This window comes from Monodelphis domestica, chromosome 4 (assembly GCF_027887165.1).
Source record: "Monodelphis domestica isolate mMonDom1 chromosome 4, mMonDom1.pri, whole genome shotgun sequence".
Taxonomy (NCBI): Eukaryota; Metazoa; Chordata; class Mammalia; order Didelphimorphia; family Didelphidae; genus Monodelphis; species Monodelphis domestica.
This window is the reverse complement of record NC_077230.1, coordinates 373,326,115-373,343,305: the sequence shown is the minus strand read 5'-3', so window position 1 is coordinate 373,343,305 and position 17,191 is coordinate 373,326,115. Positions and strand designations below refer to the sequence as shown.

At 39.6% G+C, this 17,191-nt stretch overlaps 1 protein-coding gene across 4 annotated transcripts in view; it reads left to right on the top strand.

The window, feature by feature from the left end:
- Positions 1 to 15,376, top strand: part of LOC100032742 (zinc finger and SCAN domain-containing protein 20) — a 30,043-nt gene extending 14,667 nt beyond the window's left edge. For 2 of the 4 annotated variants that reach the window (XM_007492968.3, XM_056795336.1), the window contains exons 6-8: positions 5,313 to 6,008; positions 7,759 to 8,205; positions 13,179 to 15,376. In XM_007492968.3, coding sequence (XP_007493030.2) covers positions 5,313 to 6,008; positions 7,759 to 8,205; positions 13,179 to 14,440 — 2,405 coding nt within the window. In that variant the 3' untranslated portion in view covers positions 14,441 to 15,376. Of the gene's footprint in view, positions 1 to 5,312; positions 6,009 to 7,755; positions 8,206 to 13,178 lie in introns of all 4 variants that reach the window. The other 2 variants (XM_007492966.3, XM_056795335.1) reach the window with 1 other exon arrangement.
- The last annotated feature ends 1,815 nt before the right edge of the window (positions 15,377 to 17,191 follow it).

The window sequence follows — 17,191 nt, the reverse complement described above, 5'->3', positions numbered from 1 at the left end:
CAGGTTGTAATTAGGAGCATCAGGGAGGTACCAGGAGTTCTCTGGAGATTCTACTGTGATTCATCCATATGCCTTAATGGCAGAGTCCCTACAGAGTTGCCCAAGTTCAGTTACTTCGTTAACCACTGGCCATGTTGATTGGTGGAGGAATTGGATCAAGGATTTGTAAAATTCTCACACAGAAGACATCACCAGGCTTAATGATATTTAACTGTCACAGGTTTCTTGACCAGACCAAATTTAAGGCTCTTTTTGTTGATGCTATAAAGTCTGGTCCTTGTTGGCAGCTTAATCTCAATGTTGGGTTCACCTTTATCTAAGTATGAAATAAACTCCTAGGCTGCTGAGTGTCACTTGGGATTGCTACTTATTTTATGTTTCCTGCCTGCCTGCCTAGATAAGATACCTGCCCCAGCCAGACTAGGTTCTTTTGGTCTGCCTGGGTATTGGCCATGAAACTGGACTCAGGAATGACATATTTTTTTAAGGGAGGAGGGGACTCAAAAAAGTGTTGTTCTAACCTGTGGCTTCATCATGGTAGAGAACCCTTGGTGAGAAACTCCCTTCACCCATGAACATGAGAAGAGAAGCATTGATTAAGCACCTATGTGTGCCAGGTGCTATGCTAATTAATTTGATCTTTCCTCATGCAGCTCAGATCCTTCTGTAGAACTTCTAGTTTTTGAGAGATGCCCAGAGGGATGTGCTCAGGGTCACACAACTAGGATCGTGCAGAGAGGAAACTTGAATAAGACCTTCTTGCCTTTGGGCCTGGCTCACTATTCCCTATGCCATATGGCCTCTTTTCATAAAAAAGTTAGTTAAAACACAAACAAAAAAATTTGAAAATGACTTATTTTCATTTGAAAAATTGAATGTTTTTAAAAGATAAAACTGATTTTAAGGTTTCACTATCACATTCCAGTGAGGCTTTTCTGGTAGTGTCTCAACCAGGTGTAATAGTCTAGCCACCATGCATGTTTTTGTTCACTTTGTTTTTCCCATGTGAGTGTTTGGACTGATTTTTCAAATGATTATGGTTTTTCTGGGAAGGCTTTGGATCTCTTTTGAAATCAGGTATTTCCCATGTATATATTAAGATAACAGAATTCTTAGATGCAGCACAGAACAAAATGCTTTTTGAAAGTCATTTTATTCAACTGAGTTGTATCCTTTTTAAGAACCAAAGAACAATGAAACTCAGGGGGCTCATGTTCTTAACATCTTTGTTAGTTATGGGACTCTAAAGATGGTTGGTTTTTAGGTCATCCATGTCTCTGGTCTCTTCTTTCATTAGCACAGAATTATTGACTATAGGGTATAAGAGGACTATCCAATTCACATGTTTATTAAACACCAACTTTGTGACCAGGTCCTTGCCTTCACAGAGTTTACAAAGGAAATAAACATTTCTAGAGTGCCTAGTATGTGCCAAGTGCCCTTTTTTGAAAACAACTATTCTCTCATTTGAGATTCATAATAAGCCCAGTAAAAGGTAGATGCTATTATTATTCCCATCTTACAGTTGAGGAAATTGAAGCAATTAGAGAGTATGTGATGTGCCCAGGGTCCCAATTGGTTAAGTGATTGAGGTTGGAATTGAATTCAGGTCTTCCTGACTCCAGGCCCAGTACTCTGACCAGTGTGTCAGCAACTAGCTCAAGGGGAATATGACACTTTTACAGATAACTAGAATATAAAACAAAGCATTTGCTTATTAGAGAGATAGGGGGAAAGTGTCCCATAAGGTCCAGAGGGAGAGGTTCCTGCTGCTTGTGGGCAAGGAACACTTGGAAAAGGTTTTCTTTTCACTTCTGGTTGTGTAATGAAGCCAAATGCACCAATTTTTGCCCCTTTCTTTAAGGAAAACCTTAGCTCTAGCTTTCCCTTTATGTATACCTGTCTGCCATCTTTCCAAATGTATATACCTTTGTTATTATCATGCTTCTGTTTATGGTAGAGAACATCAGGGTGGATCTGGTGGACACACCTCAAGTGGTGTGTCAGGTTTTCAACTCTTAGAGATTATAGATTAAGGGTACCACAAATTGTGAGTGGTCTGAGAACTGTGATATTTTTAGAAGTTTTCTGCCACTATCCCTGAAAAAGAGGCTTAGGATGTACAGCACTGAGTCCTATCTTTAACTTTTGTCTGTTTTATGGGCATCATGGCCAAACTGCCCCAAACATCCTGAGGTTCCCAAACTGGGCAGTGATGGGGGGTTCAATGATGTATTTAAAATTTTCAACTTAATAACTTATTAATAGATGGAGCTATTAGGTATTTCTTTTTACCTAAGGCTGCATTGAAAAAATTCCTTATATATTAAGGGCACTTCAAATCAAGAAAGTTTGGTAGATATATAACAAGCTGATCTTTGACTTATACTTAGTTTGCTACCTGTAGTCAGACACTTTATCGTGGGGGTTGAACTTGCCAAAGCTTTTGCTAGGGAAGAATTTATCTTGGAAAGAAACACAAAGGATCGCTTTTACTCTAATGATTTACATATAATCTTTTCTTCTGAGAGCTGGAGCTGATGGAACTATATTCCTTGACCCCCCCCCTCCCCATTGCCTCATAAACTCTCAACCTCAAAACTCACAAAACTATTCCCCTTTATTAAGCAGAACTTTTCTTTGCTTAATTTGTTCTATTTCTTTTTTTAAAAGGGTTTTATTAGTGCATTTTTGTTTTTAAATAAGTTCTCTTTTTCATGATCTGCTCCCTAATAAGAGAAAAAAAGTTAAGAAAAAATCTTATATGGGAGCCATGATTCCAAGAATGTGTGCAACATTAGAAAGGCAGTGCATACCCATGTCAGTTATCTGGCATTGATAATGGACATTATATTATCCCAGTTATGTTGCCTTCATTTATATTGTAATAGTCATGTATATTTTCCTTCAAGTTCTACTTTCCTCATTTTGTGTCAATTAATAGAAGTCTTCCCTTATTTCTCCCATTTGTTCCTTGTGACAAAATGGTTTTCCATTACATTCATATACCAGATATTATTTAACCAATAATTGGGTACCTCTCTTGTTTCCTGTTTCTTTTCTGCTACAGAAGTGCTGCTATGAGAATATTTGGTTTCTACAAGAATTTTCTTTCTACCATTGACTTTCTTCCATCTCTTTCCTTCCTTGTTTATACTGTTGCCAAAGACTTTATGATAGCATATCTTTTTTTTCTGTTTCTTTTTTAATCAGAAGCAATCAACAAGTCTTTATTAAGAGTCTATTATATGTCAGGCATATGCAAGATGCTGGGGATATAATTGCAAAAATGAAGCTATTGCTGCCCTCAGGAAGCTTCTGTTCTGTTGAGAGAGTGGTCTCTTTTAATCTTCTAGTCAATATCTCTAAAATTCTTGTTCTAAATACTGTAATCCTAAATGTAACATCATTTGTGCTCCTGGACTTTCCTGAACAGCACACTCCTTAGAGTTAAATTAAAAAAAAAATAACCCTTACCTTTTGTCTTAGTATGCTGAGATCGAAAGAGGCTAGAACAAGGCAATCAAAGTAACTTGTCCAGCGGTCACAGAGCTAGGAAGTGTCAGGCCAAATTTGAACCCAGGTATTTCCTACTCTAGGTGTAGAACTCTATCCACTGTACTACCTTAGCTGTCCATAGAGTTAATATTAGCATAGTCTATTATTATGGGCCCCCAGAATATTTGTTCCCTGGGTATCCAGAAATAGAATGTCATCAAACTTTGTTTAATCAGGTACTCAAGAAGTAAAAGTCTCAGACTAATGGAGTTTTCTTGTTATTCAAGGATTATTTATCTCTATAACCCTTTTTCAGCTCTTGTAGGAAATATTTTAGAAATCTGAGTCCACTTTTCTTCCCAAGAAAGTTGAGAAATGTGACCAGAATAGACTTTCAGGGCTTCAGAATTATCATTTCAAACATGGATTACTTTCTAGGTGTGAGATAACCATAGGGCTAGATGGTAGCTGACTCCAAGACACTCTAATCATCCAGTCAGTCAATAAACATTTATTAAATACTCTCTGCTAGGCATTGTGCTAAGCACTGTGGAGATATAAAAGAAAGGCAAAAGACAGGCCCTGCCTTTAAGGAGCTCATAATCTATTAGGAGAGACAACATGAAAACAACTATGCATAAACAAATTATACACAGGATAAATTGGAAATAACCAATAGAGGGAAGGCATTAAAATTAGGAGAGGTTTGGAAAGACTTCTTATAGGAAGTAGGATTTGATTTGAGCAAGGATGTGGAGAGAGCCAGGGAAGCTGAGAGGTGGAAAATACTTCATTATTACTATATCTCCAATAAAAGTTTGTTTTCTTGTCTTTTGCCATCTTTCTTTTGAGAAGTGAAGTGCTAACACATTTATAATCTAGATCAAATTGCTTACCATCTCAAGGAATGGGGAGGGAAGGAAGGGAGGAAGAGACTTTGGATCTCATAATTTTGGAAAATATATGTTAAAATGTTCGTTACATGTTAACAGGGAAAGAAATAAAATATTATATTAAAAAAAGAAGTGAAATGCTCAGAAAAATAAACTCTGAGAGTTTCAGCTAGGCAGTGACTGGTTAAGTTTAAAAGCCATAATGATAAGAATCATAGGATTTTTATAGATTTTTCAGAGATTATTTTGTTTTATAGAAGAGAAAATTGAGACCTAGAGAGGCTCAGTGACTTGCCAATATCACATAGCTAATTAGTGGTAGAACCAGGTCTGGACTCAGAGGATCCCAGATATAGAGCTGGAAGGAATCTTTGAGGTCATTGGTCCCAAATAGGAAGCAGAAGCCCAGAGAGGTGTCTTGGCAAGGTCACACCAGTTAGTGCCACAGGCAGGTTTCAAACCCATATCTTCTGAATTCAGGCCCAGAGCTCCATCTTCCAGCACAGTGTTCTGTCTCTTGCATAACACTGAGATTTTGCTATAGTTGTTCTAATGAACAATTCCTTTTCCTTGTCCCCTAAGACCAGATGTGTACTCAGTTCCCTCAGCATAGTGTGGTTGGCAGAAAGGAGGGTCTTGGGTTCAAATACTGCCTCTGATATCTACTGGCTCTGTGACCTTTGGAAGGTCATTTAACTTCTCGGTTTCAGTTTCCTCATCCACACAAAGGATACTGTACTGTATGTAAACCTTAAACACTTTATGCATGCCACCTATTATCATCACCACCATCGTCATTATTCTTATGGGGTCATGTTCTATCTGCCTCTGTTAGGGAAAGGGGCTGAACTTTGGGAAAGTTTAGGAACCTACACAAACTATCATTTCTCCTTTTTGCCTCCCTGTGAACCGGATTTCCAGTTTTGAAACCTAGCAGGATCTCCTGGCCAGAGAAAAGAAGAGATCCATGTATACCAAACCTTCTGGACTCTGGGAAAAGAGAGAACCCTGGAGATCATAGTACATTTGAAGAACAAGTGAGACTAGGGCAGACATCCTCCAGGAAGGAAGTAAAATCCTGGGCAGAACAGGAACAGTGGGATGTGGAAGACATGAGGGTCACAGGGGTACACTGGAGCTATGAGGAAACAAAGACTTTCCTTGCAATACTTGGCGAGTCTCCATTTTCTGAAAAACTCCGGACCTGTCATCAAAACCGCCCTGTGTACCGGGCCATCTCTGAGCGATTGCGAGAGCGGGGTTTCCTGCGAACCCTGGAACAGTGCCGATATAGGATCAAAAACCTTTTACGAAATTATAGGAAAGCCAAGAGCAGTCATCCACCTGGGACTTGCCCTTTCTATGAGGAGTTGGACACTCTGGTGAAGGCTCGGGCTGCTGTCAGAGCTGCAGACATCTCAGAGGAGGCTGCAGGTCTCCCCAGGTTGGGGGATAGTGATGCTGAGACAGAAGAGCAGGAAGAAGGGAGCTGGGAACATGAGGCAGCTACAGAGGCCATGACAGCTGAAGATTGTAATGGGGATGAGGTGGTCATTGAAGAACCAATACAGGGACCCAAGATGTCTGGTGGCCCAACCTTTTTCCAAAGTCGCATTGGTAAGACTCTGTTAGGATCCTTGCACCTCTCCTCCCCTCAACTGCTCATTCCCCTGTCTTGTCTCCCTCTAATAATCCAAATCCACCCCTTCTTCCCTCAGAAAATCCATATATACATACAAAGGGCCTGGGGTGGGGAAGCAGAAGGAATTATAATCTAGTGAATTGTGTCCTGCCTATGGGAAATCAAATGTTAGAACTGAAGCCCTTTAGAGCTGGAAGTGGCCCTAAAGATTCTCTATCATAAAGAGGGTGAAGACCACATTTTGTCTACATGTTAATTTCCTAGCTCCTAATGCAGCTCTTTGCACACATGAATGCTTGATAAATGTTTTTTTAATTGGATTTAGGTGTGCCACTTCATTTTGCAGTTGAAGGAACTGAGGTTTTGAGAAGTTGCCATTGCTCCAACATCACTTAATTTTAGTCAGTATCATAACAGATTTAGAATCCCAGTCTCTTGACTTTGAATCCACCTGCTATTTTTCATTCCCTTTTCAGGATGTGTTGTTGGTAACTACTTGCATAACCTAGAACACATGAGTATTTTTCCTTATCCTAGCTTCTCTGAAATGAAGTTACTAATCCCCATTTACACTCTTTCTCCTTTTTACATAAAATCTATTCAGTTTTCAGGGGCAACTAGGTAACTTGGTGGACAGAAAGCCAGACTTGGAGTTGAGAGATCGAGGGTTCAAATCTGGCCTCAGACACTTACTGGCTGTGTGACCCTAGGCAAGTCACTTAATACCTTTTGCCTAGCCCCTACCTTAGAAATGATACTTAATGTTGATTCTAAGATAGAAAGTAAGGGTTATAAAAAAAAATCTGTTAAATTGTGACCAGGATCATAGAATTGCAAAGTTGGAAGGAGATCTTGGAGATCTTCTATTCCAAACCTTACAAAAAAATGAATCTCATACATCATCCAAGATAGGGTTTGCACAAAGCAAGTTAATTAGAAATATTTATTTCTTCCAGAAGTTTAGGATTAAAAAATAACTGTATTGAAATAGCCATAACATATATAGTGTAGACTAATATTCCCCAACTTTATGACCCTGGTGTGGCATGAATAGAAGTATTTCAGGGTCCTTTGTGATCCTTAAGCTTAAAGTCTCTAAATATAGCAAGCTGGTGCAGTGGTATCATACTCTACTCAGTTCAGTGAACATTTATTGAACGTGTGTATACACACATACACAATACATACATGTATATACACATACACATTGCCACATATATGGCACTGTGTCTGGTGTGTATACATATATGCATTTGGTAGGCAATGTGCTAGGAGCTGGGGATATAAATACAAAGAGTGGAGCAATCCCCACTTAGGCTGTTGGACCTTGGATTCAGTATTTCTGAGTTTCTGTATCTTTATCTTTAAAATGAGGGGCTTGGATTAAAACTATGGAATCTTAGCACTGGAAGGCACTTTGAAGGGGACCTAGCCTGAAGCATGAATCCCCCTCTACAACTTCCTTGACAAATAATCATCTCACCTCTAGTGGAAGGCCTCCTGTAGAGGGGATTATGTTTATTAGCTAGTTTCATAGATCCCATCCAGCTCTAAAGTGCTGATTCTTTTTTCCTTTCCCATGTCATCTCATTTTCTTCACAATTCCTCATGTGCTTAACAGGCATTTATTCCTAGGCCCAGGGGAGTTCCTCCAGGCTACCAGGCACCTACCAGGATGACCCTTTCTAGGTTTGAGAACTCTAAAACCTTCTCTTCTGGTAGCAGGTGTGCACTGGGGCTATGAAGAAACCAAGATTTTCCTTGCCATTCTTGGTGAGTCTCCATTCTCCAAAAAACTTCAGACCTGTCACCAGAACAGCCAAGTGTATCGTGCCATTGCTGAGCGGTTGCGCCAACGGGGTTTCCTCCGAACACTAGAACAGTGTCGCTACAGGTTCAAAAACCTCCTACGAAGTTACCGGAAAGCTAAGAGCAGCCAACCTCCAGGGGTTTGCCCTTTCTATGAAGAGTTGGATACTCTTATGCGTGCACGAGCGCTTCTTAGAAGTGCCCGCTTCCCAGAAAGGCCAGGAACAAGAGATGCTGAAGAACACAACCAAGAGGCCTGGAGACAAGAAGAAGAGGAAGCAGCCAAAGAAGACAGGGGCAGTGATGTGCCAACTCAGCATTTTAAGACCCATAACACTGTAACACCATTTAAAAGCTGCATTGGTAAGCTTATCCCTGTTAATTGGATAGCCTTATGGCATGGCCTAATAGAAATAGCATTGGACGGAGAGTCTAAAGGTAGGAGACTCATTACAGCTCTGTGGACTAATCTCTGTGACCTTGAGTTCTTGTCATTGCCTCCATCTTCCCAAAAGTTAAGTAGACATAATTTCTGCCTCAGAAGAAGCCCTTCAATTATGACCATAATGAGGCAGCATGCTGTAGATAGCTTTCCAGACTCAGCCATAGGAAGACCTGTGATCAGAGCCTATTGCAGACACTTCTTAGTCATGGGTCCCAGACCACATCACTTTAGCATTCTGTGCCTCAGTTTTCTTATCTGTAAAATCAGGGGGTTGGACTTGATAGCCTCTTTGGACCTTTCTTGCTCTAAATCCATGATCCTGTAATCATTAGCCTTTCCTATTTTCTTAGTCCTTTATTTCTGTTCTGACTTAATGTCTTTCCTTCCTGTATAGTTCTGACCATTGAAATAACTTAAAAAACTTACAACTAGCCAATCTTGACAGTGTAGTCCCCTCCACTCTTCAATTCTATATTCCATTGTCCTTCCCTTGTCTTGTCTTTGTAGTTCTTAATATGGCCTCACCTTCACCATCTGCCTTTTCTCCTTCCAAACTGTTGAGCTTTCTCAGAAGGTACAAAGTTGTGCAAGAAATGATTACAAATTCCTGCCATCCCACCTCAACTGGTTCATTGTATGGCAGTTTCCTCTTTCATTTCTGATGAACTTTCTAGAAACCACACTCCCTAGATTAGAAGTTGAAAACCGTTTTTAAGCCCCCAACTCTATTCTACCCTTCTCTCCTAGCCATTGATATTGTCTTCAAATTTTCTGAGAAGACGTGAGGCCATCTGCCATATGCTTTCTCATCTGCCCTTTTTTTTCCATGTTGGAACCTCTATATTTACTCATCTTTTACTCTTTCTCTTCCTTTAGCTAATGCTAAATCCTCTCATACTCAATTAGATCCATTCTCATCTTTTTTTCTATATGTTCATTATCCCCTTCCTATATCCTGGCTCTTTCTCCTTTCCCTAAAAATGAGCCCAGGTCTCTCCTACTCTAAAAAAAAAATCTTTCCCTTCAGCTTGCTACTTCTTAAAGTGATGTTTTTACTGAAATACATAAAATTGGCTCTACTCTTTTTTTTTTCAATCCTTATCTTCTGTCTTATAAACAATACTATGTATTGGTTTAAGGCAGAAGGAGCAGTAAAAGCTAGGCAATGAGAGTTAAATGACTTGCCTATGGTCACATAGCTAGGAAGTATTTGAGCCTGGATTTGAACTCAGGACCATTCATCTCCAGGTCTGGCTCTCTATCCAGTGAGTCACCTCACTGCCAATTGTCTGTATTCCTCTGCCTATACTTCTTTACTCACTCTTCAACTTCCTTAGCCTGGCTTTCATCTCTAATGAAACTGCTCATTTCAAGGTCACCAGGTACCTGTTAATGGCCAGATCCAGTGTTCTTTTCTTGGACTTACTCCTGACACCATTCCATAGCATTTGACTTTATTGACTACTTGATATTCTTTCCTTCCTCACTTTTCATAATGTTGTTTTCTCCTAATGCCCTCATTCTTACCACAACTTTTTTTGGGTTCTTCATTTACTTTCATGACTTTAATGGGGAAATAATTCATCTCTGCCATTGACTATCAATTCTGTATGTCTAGTCATGATGTCTTTCCTCAACTCCATCCCTGCATTTCCTGCTGCGTGATAAACTTCTCTACCTGGCGGTCATGATTGCAACTCAAACTTAAATGTCTGAAATGAATCATATCTCTTCCTACCCAAATGTGCACTTTCTTCCAGATTGCCAGTTATTCTTTGTGACCTCACTGAAAGATATGCCTACTTCCACAGGGAGGTAGATTGTTCTGGGAAAGGCCTAGATGGATGGGAGATGAGAAACACCCACCTAGGGACCTCCCCAGGGCCAGCAAAGCACAAAACCCTTGGGCTTTTGAAACCAAGTTTATTTTAATAATTGGAGTAAAGGGAAAGGGTCCTTTCAGATCTAGACTCAACCCACCTTCTACACACCTCGCGAAAGGTACTCTTCATTGCCTCTGTAGGCCCTGCCTATCCACTCCCAGCTCTTACTTAAAAACCCAAATGCTATCTGACTATTTGTTAATCTAGCTACCCACATTGTCTTTAAGAAGGCTAAGGAGACAGGACTCACTAGTAGCCTGAATCCCCTCTCAAGCTTGGGGTTGGATTCCTAGATAACTCAGAGTCCCAGGTGACAAACCCTTGGGATTACCTTAGCCAAGTGGATCTCTGACTCATAACTCTCAGATAGGTGAATCTCTGTAGTCCAGGGAAAAGGCAGTCTACTCCAAGGCAAATTCTCCAACCCAGGAATCCCTAACCTTTCCACAAGATTAATTCTTCCCAGGGGATGCCAGAGCAAAAGATCCTCCTTCCAGCTCAGTGGAAAGCCAGAATCTGGCTGTTAAAAACAGTCAAATACCAAGATTCTCCTCTTCTTCTGGAATCTTTCTCCCCAGGGCTTGTATCTAAATTCTCCTCCTTTCCTCTTAAAGAGAATCTATGAATTTTTCTCTATCCCTTATCCCTTACATTCCTACACCACCATCTTCTGTCATCTAGCAAGAAACAGTAGAGACCTCTTTGTATCATTAGTCCTCCCCATCTCCCATATCCAGTCATTTGCCAAGTTCTTCCTTCATAGTATCTCTCCAATCCATCTCTTAGGACTTGCATTGCCGCCATCTTATTACTTCCCCCCAGTCTATTGTGTGGTGATCTTGTGGATCTACCCACCTCTAGTTTCTTTCTCTTCCAAGCTATTTTTCAAATGGCTATTGAAATTATCTTCTAAGTCTGATCCTGAGCATGGCATTCATTTGCTCAAAAAAACTTCAGTGACTTCTCATTATGATGGGATAAAATGAGGGCCTGGCATTTGAAACCTTAGGTAGTCTGGCTCCAACCTACCTTTCTAGCATTGTTGTAAATAAATTCTCTTTACACATTCTACATTTAAGCCAGACTAGATTGCTAATTGTTCCTGAGTTTCATCTTCTAATCTTTTTCCTCAAAATTTTGCAGGCCATTTCTTGTGCTCCAAACACCTTTCTTTTATACTTTTTTCCTACTAAAATCCTAGCTGAGGTGCTCCCTTCCTCCATGACATCTTGCCTTCCCCTCCTAGTAGAAAGTAATCCATTTTCTCCTCACATTTTTCTGATTACTCAGGCTTCCCTTTTGCCTAGATCCCTTTCTACCTTGTTTCATAGTTGCTTTTGTACATATTTGAGCCCCTTAATAAATTGTAAGCTCTCAAGATGTCATGGAAATAGAGCCAGGCCACTGAGCACTTGGGAGTGCTCAGATTAAAGTCTTTTCTGTGTCATCTGTGGGCTGTGGTATTCTAGGCAGTCAGGACCCTAGGCAGCTCTCTGATATTGTTACCTTGCAGACCAAATGCCAGCCTGCATTGGTAGAGGGAGTTTCCTAATTGGGGGTTCCTTACTGTAGTGAAAACATAGGAAACCTAGCTTAAAAACATAAAGCTCCTTGAAGGCAGGGATAGTAATTTGTCTTTCTATTCCTAGGATACAGTAGAGCAGGCACAGAAAACATGTTTTCTTTGTAGGAATGGACAGTGACCTCTTGCATCCATATAAGTGAATCAACAGCTATTTTTTTTTAACACCCATTTGTGGGAGTTAGCTGTTTTGTTTTGTTTTGTTTTTCTTTTTAGTCAGCCACCAGCCAGTCAGAGAATAAGAACTCTCAAAGATCTGAGAATCAAAGCTTTTATTAACCTACACTAGCAAATATGATCATTGGGTTGGTCAGGCAGGCATTTAAGAGATTTGTTTCAAAAGGAATTGATCAGATCCTGAAATGGAAACTGGACTTGCGACTTCACCAGAGGGCCCCAAGTCCCCCTCTCTATGGGTCATGCTTCCTTAAAGAGTATCTCTGGGGACAGCAGGGTAGCTCAGTGGATTGAGAGTCAGGCCCAGAGATGGGAGGTCCTGGGTTCAAATGTGGCCTCAGATAATTCCTACCTGTGTGACCCTGGACAAGTCACTTAGCCCCCATTGTCTAGCCCTTACCACTCTTCTGCCCTAGAACCAATACCCAGTATTGATTCTAAAATGGAAGGTAAGGGTTAAAAAAAAAAGTATCTCTAGCCATTTCCTTCTGATACACACACGCACACGCACACACACACATACACACACACACACACACACACACACCATTTTCCTTCCGATATATATATGCATACAAACATATATATACATACATATATATATATACATATATATGTGTGTATATATATATATATGTTAAAGTTCTATAATTAGGTCTCATGTTAGTCCCTTTTAGTCTCCTAAGCAAAATTACTTCCTCATTATCTGGCCTAGTATGATTTTCCAAGTTCAGACAAGGAACAGATTCCGGTTGATTTCAAATATAAATATTGAGTTCCTACTCAGCAGAACAATTTACCAAAAATTATACAAAAACTATAGAAGACATAATCCATGCCATGAAATGCCTTAAAAATTAGTTTTTGGAAATTGAGCTTTTGTATGTTTATCTTTTTAAAAAAATTATACTGCTATCTTTTATTTGTATATCACTTACATTTCCCTATATATCTTTACCTGTTCCTATTCCCATAGAGTCATCCTTTATAACAGAGAATAAAAATAAGGAGAAAAATAGTTCAGCAATACTAAACATCATATATAAATTAAGTCTGGCATTATGTGTACAGTGTTCTACACTTAGAGCTCCCAATGAGTGGGGGACTCACAGGATCCTCCTCTTCAAAGAAGGGAGGGAGGTTGCAGTGAAACCACCATCTAGTGTAATCAAATTTTGTTCCTTTTTTCTCCATGTACTCCCATTTCTTTATTTATTATCACAGTTACATTCCTCTTCCTCCTTTTCAGGTTTAGACATGAAGTGTGAGAATGAAGAACAGAATTCAAAGCAAGAAGTTTCTGAGGAGCTACACAAGACATTGTCAAAACATTTTGAAGAAGATGGTAACCAGATTGTTTGGGAAAAAGACTGTGAGGATGAATATGAATCAGGAAGACAATGTGAAAGTCCTTCAGAGGAACAGTGGGAGAAATGCGGTTCTGAAGAGGATTTAGAAAAATTAATAGATCATCAGGGATTGTACCTAGCAGAAAAACCCTATAAATGCAATACATGTGTGAAAAGTTTCAGTCGGAGCTCTCATTTTATTGCACATCAGCGGATCCACACAGGTGAAAAACCCTACAAATGCTTTGAATGTGGGAAAAGCTTCAGTGACCGTTCTAATCTCAATACTCATCAGAGAATCCATACTGGAGAGAAACCTTACAAATGTCTTGAATGTGGAAAAAGCTTTAGTGATCATTCAAACCTAGTCACCCATCAGAGAATCCACACAGGAGAAAAACCCTATAAATGTAGCGAGTGTTGGAAAAGCTTCAACCAGAGTTCAAATCTTATTAAACATCAGAGAATCCACATGGGAGGAAATACTGACAGATATGAACATGGGGAAAGCTTTGCTAACAATCCATCTTTGAAGGCACACTTGAAAAACCATACTGGGGAGAAGATTTCTGAGCAGCTTGAAGGAGAAAACAATTTCAGTATGAGCTTAACTTGTCCTGGACCCCAAAGAGCTGACTCTGGAGAAAAACCCTTTGAATGTCATGAATGTGGAAGAAGCTTCAGTAAGAGCTCAGCCCTTACTAGTCACCAAAGAATCCATACTGGGGAGAAACCTTATGAATGTGCAGAATGTGGAAAAAGCTTCAGTAAAAGCTCAACACTTACCAACCATCAAAGAGTCCACACAGGTGAAAAACCATATAAATGTGTTGATTGTGGGAAATGCTTCAGTGAACGTTCAAAGCTCATCACTCATCAAAGAGTTCACACAGGAGAGAAGCCCTATAAATGTCTAGAGTGTGGAAAAAACTTTCGTGACCGTTCAAACCTTATTACTCACCACAGAATTCACACAGGAGAGAAACCATATAGGTGTGGTGAATGTGGGAAATGTTTCAACCAGAGCTCAAGCCTTATTATACACCAGAGAATCCATACTGGAGAGAAACCATATAAATGTACTGAGTGTGGAAAAGACTTTAACAACAGTTCACACTTCAGTGCCCACCGGAGAACACACACTGGACATAAAGCTATGTAGGATAGGAAAAAAAAAACCAAATATTGATTTTAATTTTCCAGGATCATATGCTATACTTGCTAGAAAAGTATTTTTTTAAGCTTTTGGCTCAGTTCATCCTAGGAAAGGAATACTGGTGTAAAGCAAAGAAGCTTGGACATGAATTTTAAAATCCTGAAGAGCTGAATATTAAAACATTTCACAAAAACAATTTTCTTTTGTGTTGGCAAAAAACTTCCACAAACACATAGTACTTTGGCTAGCCTCACCCTGGCTAATGAAAACTATTGTAGCTAAGCAAGTAACCTCATAAGTGCAGATGTGAATTATAGTTCTAATATAGACAAGCCATTAATTAGCATGGAACCTTTCTCCCTCATTTCAGGATTCATGTATAGAACTGAAGCAATAAAAAAAGCATTACCACCTTATAGATTTTTGATTTACAGCAAGGGGAAGGAATGCCTTTAATAGAAAACTCTCCAAGCTCACATTACGACCTTATAAGGCAAATAGATTTTTTCTTCTATTATAATGGGAAAATAAATGATTAAAATGAGAAAAGTCTTTAATGTAGCTCAGATATTGTAAACACAATAGAATACATAGAGGAGAAAAGCTTGTTAATTTGATGAAAACATAGCTTTGAGTCTGGTGGGAAAGTATGCACAGTAGGTAGAGGAGTTTGAGACTCTTTTCTGTGCTTAGTGCCACTCTAGCAAGCCCTGGCTGAGGCATTAGTGGGAAGCTCGGGAGATTTTTGTGTTTGTCTTTTTTAAGCTACTGGTGGTGATGGTGTTCCATAAATTCAGGTATTTCCACAGAATGGAATATGGGGGAAATACTGATGGTGATAATACCTCATATTCTCTATGCCTACCTGTTTTGGAATTCTTTCCAGGAATAAAAATAATTCCTACTTAATTATCTTAATAAAGTAGAATTTAGTTCTTGTGATGATTCTGTCTTAAAATTATTAAGACACAGATGGGTAGTTGGTGGAGGATCACATTGCTCTGTTGTGTGCAGATGGATTTATCAATTCCTGTTCTCCAGCCTTGCTGAGAGAACTGGTTTTTTTAGTACTGATTGAGATCTGGTGGAATTTTTGTAGTCTGAGCCATGTTGGAAATGAAGAAACTTATTTATGTTATGGAAAATCTCAAGTACCATCATCCAAAGTTTAGAGTGATTCAGTTGCCTTCTAAAATTACTGCTGATGGAACAAATAGGTCAGAGGAAGCAGGTCATTTGTCCGACAACTATTTTGAAATTCTCAGTGCATATTAAAGGGATCGTGAATGTCATTCTTTTTTTCTTGGTCCCCAATCAATGCTGTTCTGAGTTAATTTCCAATTCTGGGACCTTAAGGAAGATTGGGATGTTCAGGGACCTTTGCACAGGTACTGTCCCTGGAACATGGACACTGAAATGTTATTGCATATTTCTGGTGCCCATGATTCATTTTGTTTTAGCTTTCAGTACATGCTGGAGAGCTTTGGTGGGTTTATAAAAACTTCACCAATTAGGTCTTCACATAGGAGAGTCTAGGGGTCCTGAGAGATTTGGTACTAGAAACTAAACTCCTACAAGTCTAGAGCTTCATTTTTTCATTGCCAGTTTTTGAAAAATAATTGAAAAGTTTTCAAACTATTTTATTTCTTTAATTCAGTTTCTGTTCTAGAAAGTTTTACCACTTTGGAAACAAAGAAAGCGATTATCTTCACATTGAATGTGTTTAACAGTCCCCCATATCCTTAGGGGTGGGTAACATGTTTCAGTGGCTTCTTCCTTTGCTAATTTAGAAAAGGGAAAAAGCCTAAATTTTGTCTAATAGATTAAGGTGATATCCCACATCCCCTGGCTACATAAATTAATTTGGAAACAAAGGAAAAAAACCCATCTAAATTTTGAGGAAGTCAGAGGTCCCTAACTCTTAATAAAGGAATCAGCTAGTTCTGATCAAAAGAACAAAACTTAAACACCTACATCATTTCCCCACAGCATGAGCTTTTTCAGAGCTCCATGAGATGACTGATGTGGAACTTGAGGGAAGCCCTGCCCATAGCATAGAAATAAAGAGGAGTGGAGTGGGTTTGGGATGGGAAAACCTACCATTTGCTAGCCAGAAAGGCTTCCAGCAGTTCCCCCAACTCCATTCCTTCCCTTTGGCCTGTGCCTTAACGTCTTCCTAATTGAGAGACCATCCTGGAATTATGGGCATCTGTAGGAAATAGCGTGTGAGTCCAAGGTTTGAGATCATTGTAATAGAATAGTTGTTAATGGTACCTCTCCCCATCAGCATTCCTCAGAGCCTCAGTCCTTTCCAAATTCTGTCTTCAGTGGTCTCTTGTTAAGGGCATGGTCACATGCTTCTCTGTCCCTTTCTGCCTTTATGACTTGATACACTCACATAGGGCAGGGGAAATGGGGCTCATTCTGGGCTTAGTGTCCTTGATGTTCCTATGGGAAGTGAATAGATGGTTAAGAAGATGGCTTCTGATACTAGTTAGGATTTCTTGGCCATGGCTTAAAATCTAAGAAAGCTAGGCTTCTGATCAGGAATGGCATGTACTTAACAAGGGCTATTATGAATGTATTTGGGGACAGCTGGGTGGCTCAGTGGACAGAGCTGGGCCTAGAGACAGGAGATTCTGGGTTCAAATCTGGCCTCAGACACTTCCTAGCTGTATGACCCTAGGCAAGTCACAACTCTAATTGCCTAGCCTTTATCACTCTTGCCTTGGAATCAATACTTAATAGTGATTGTAA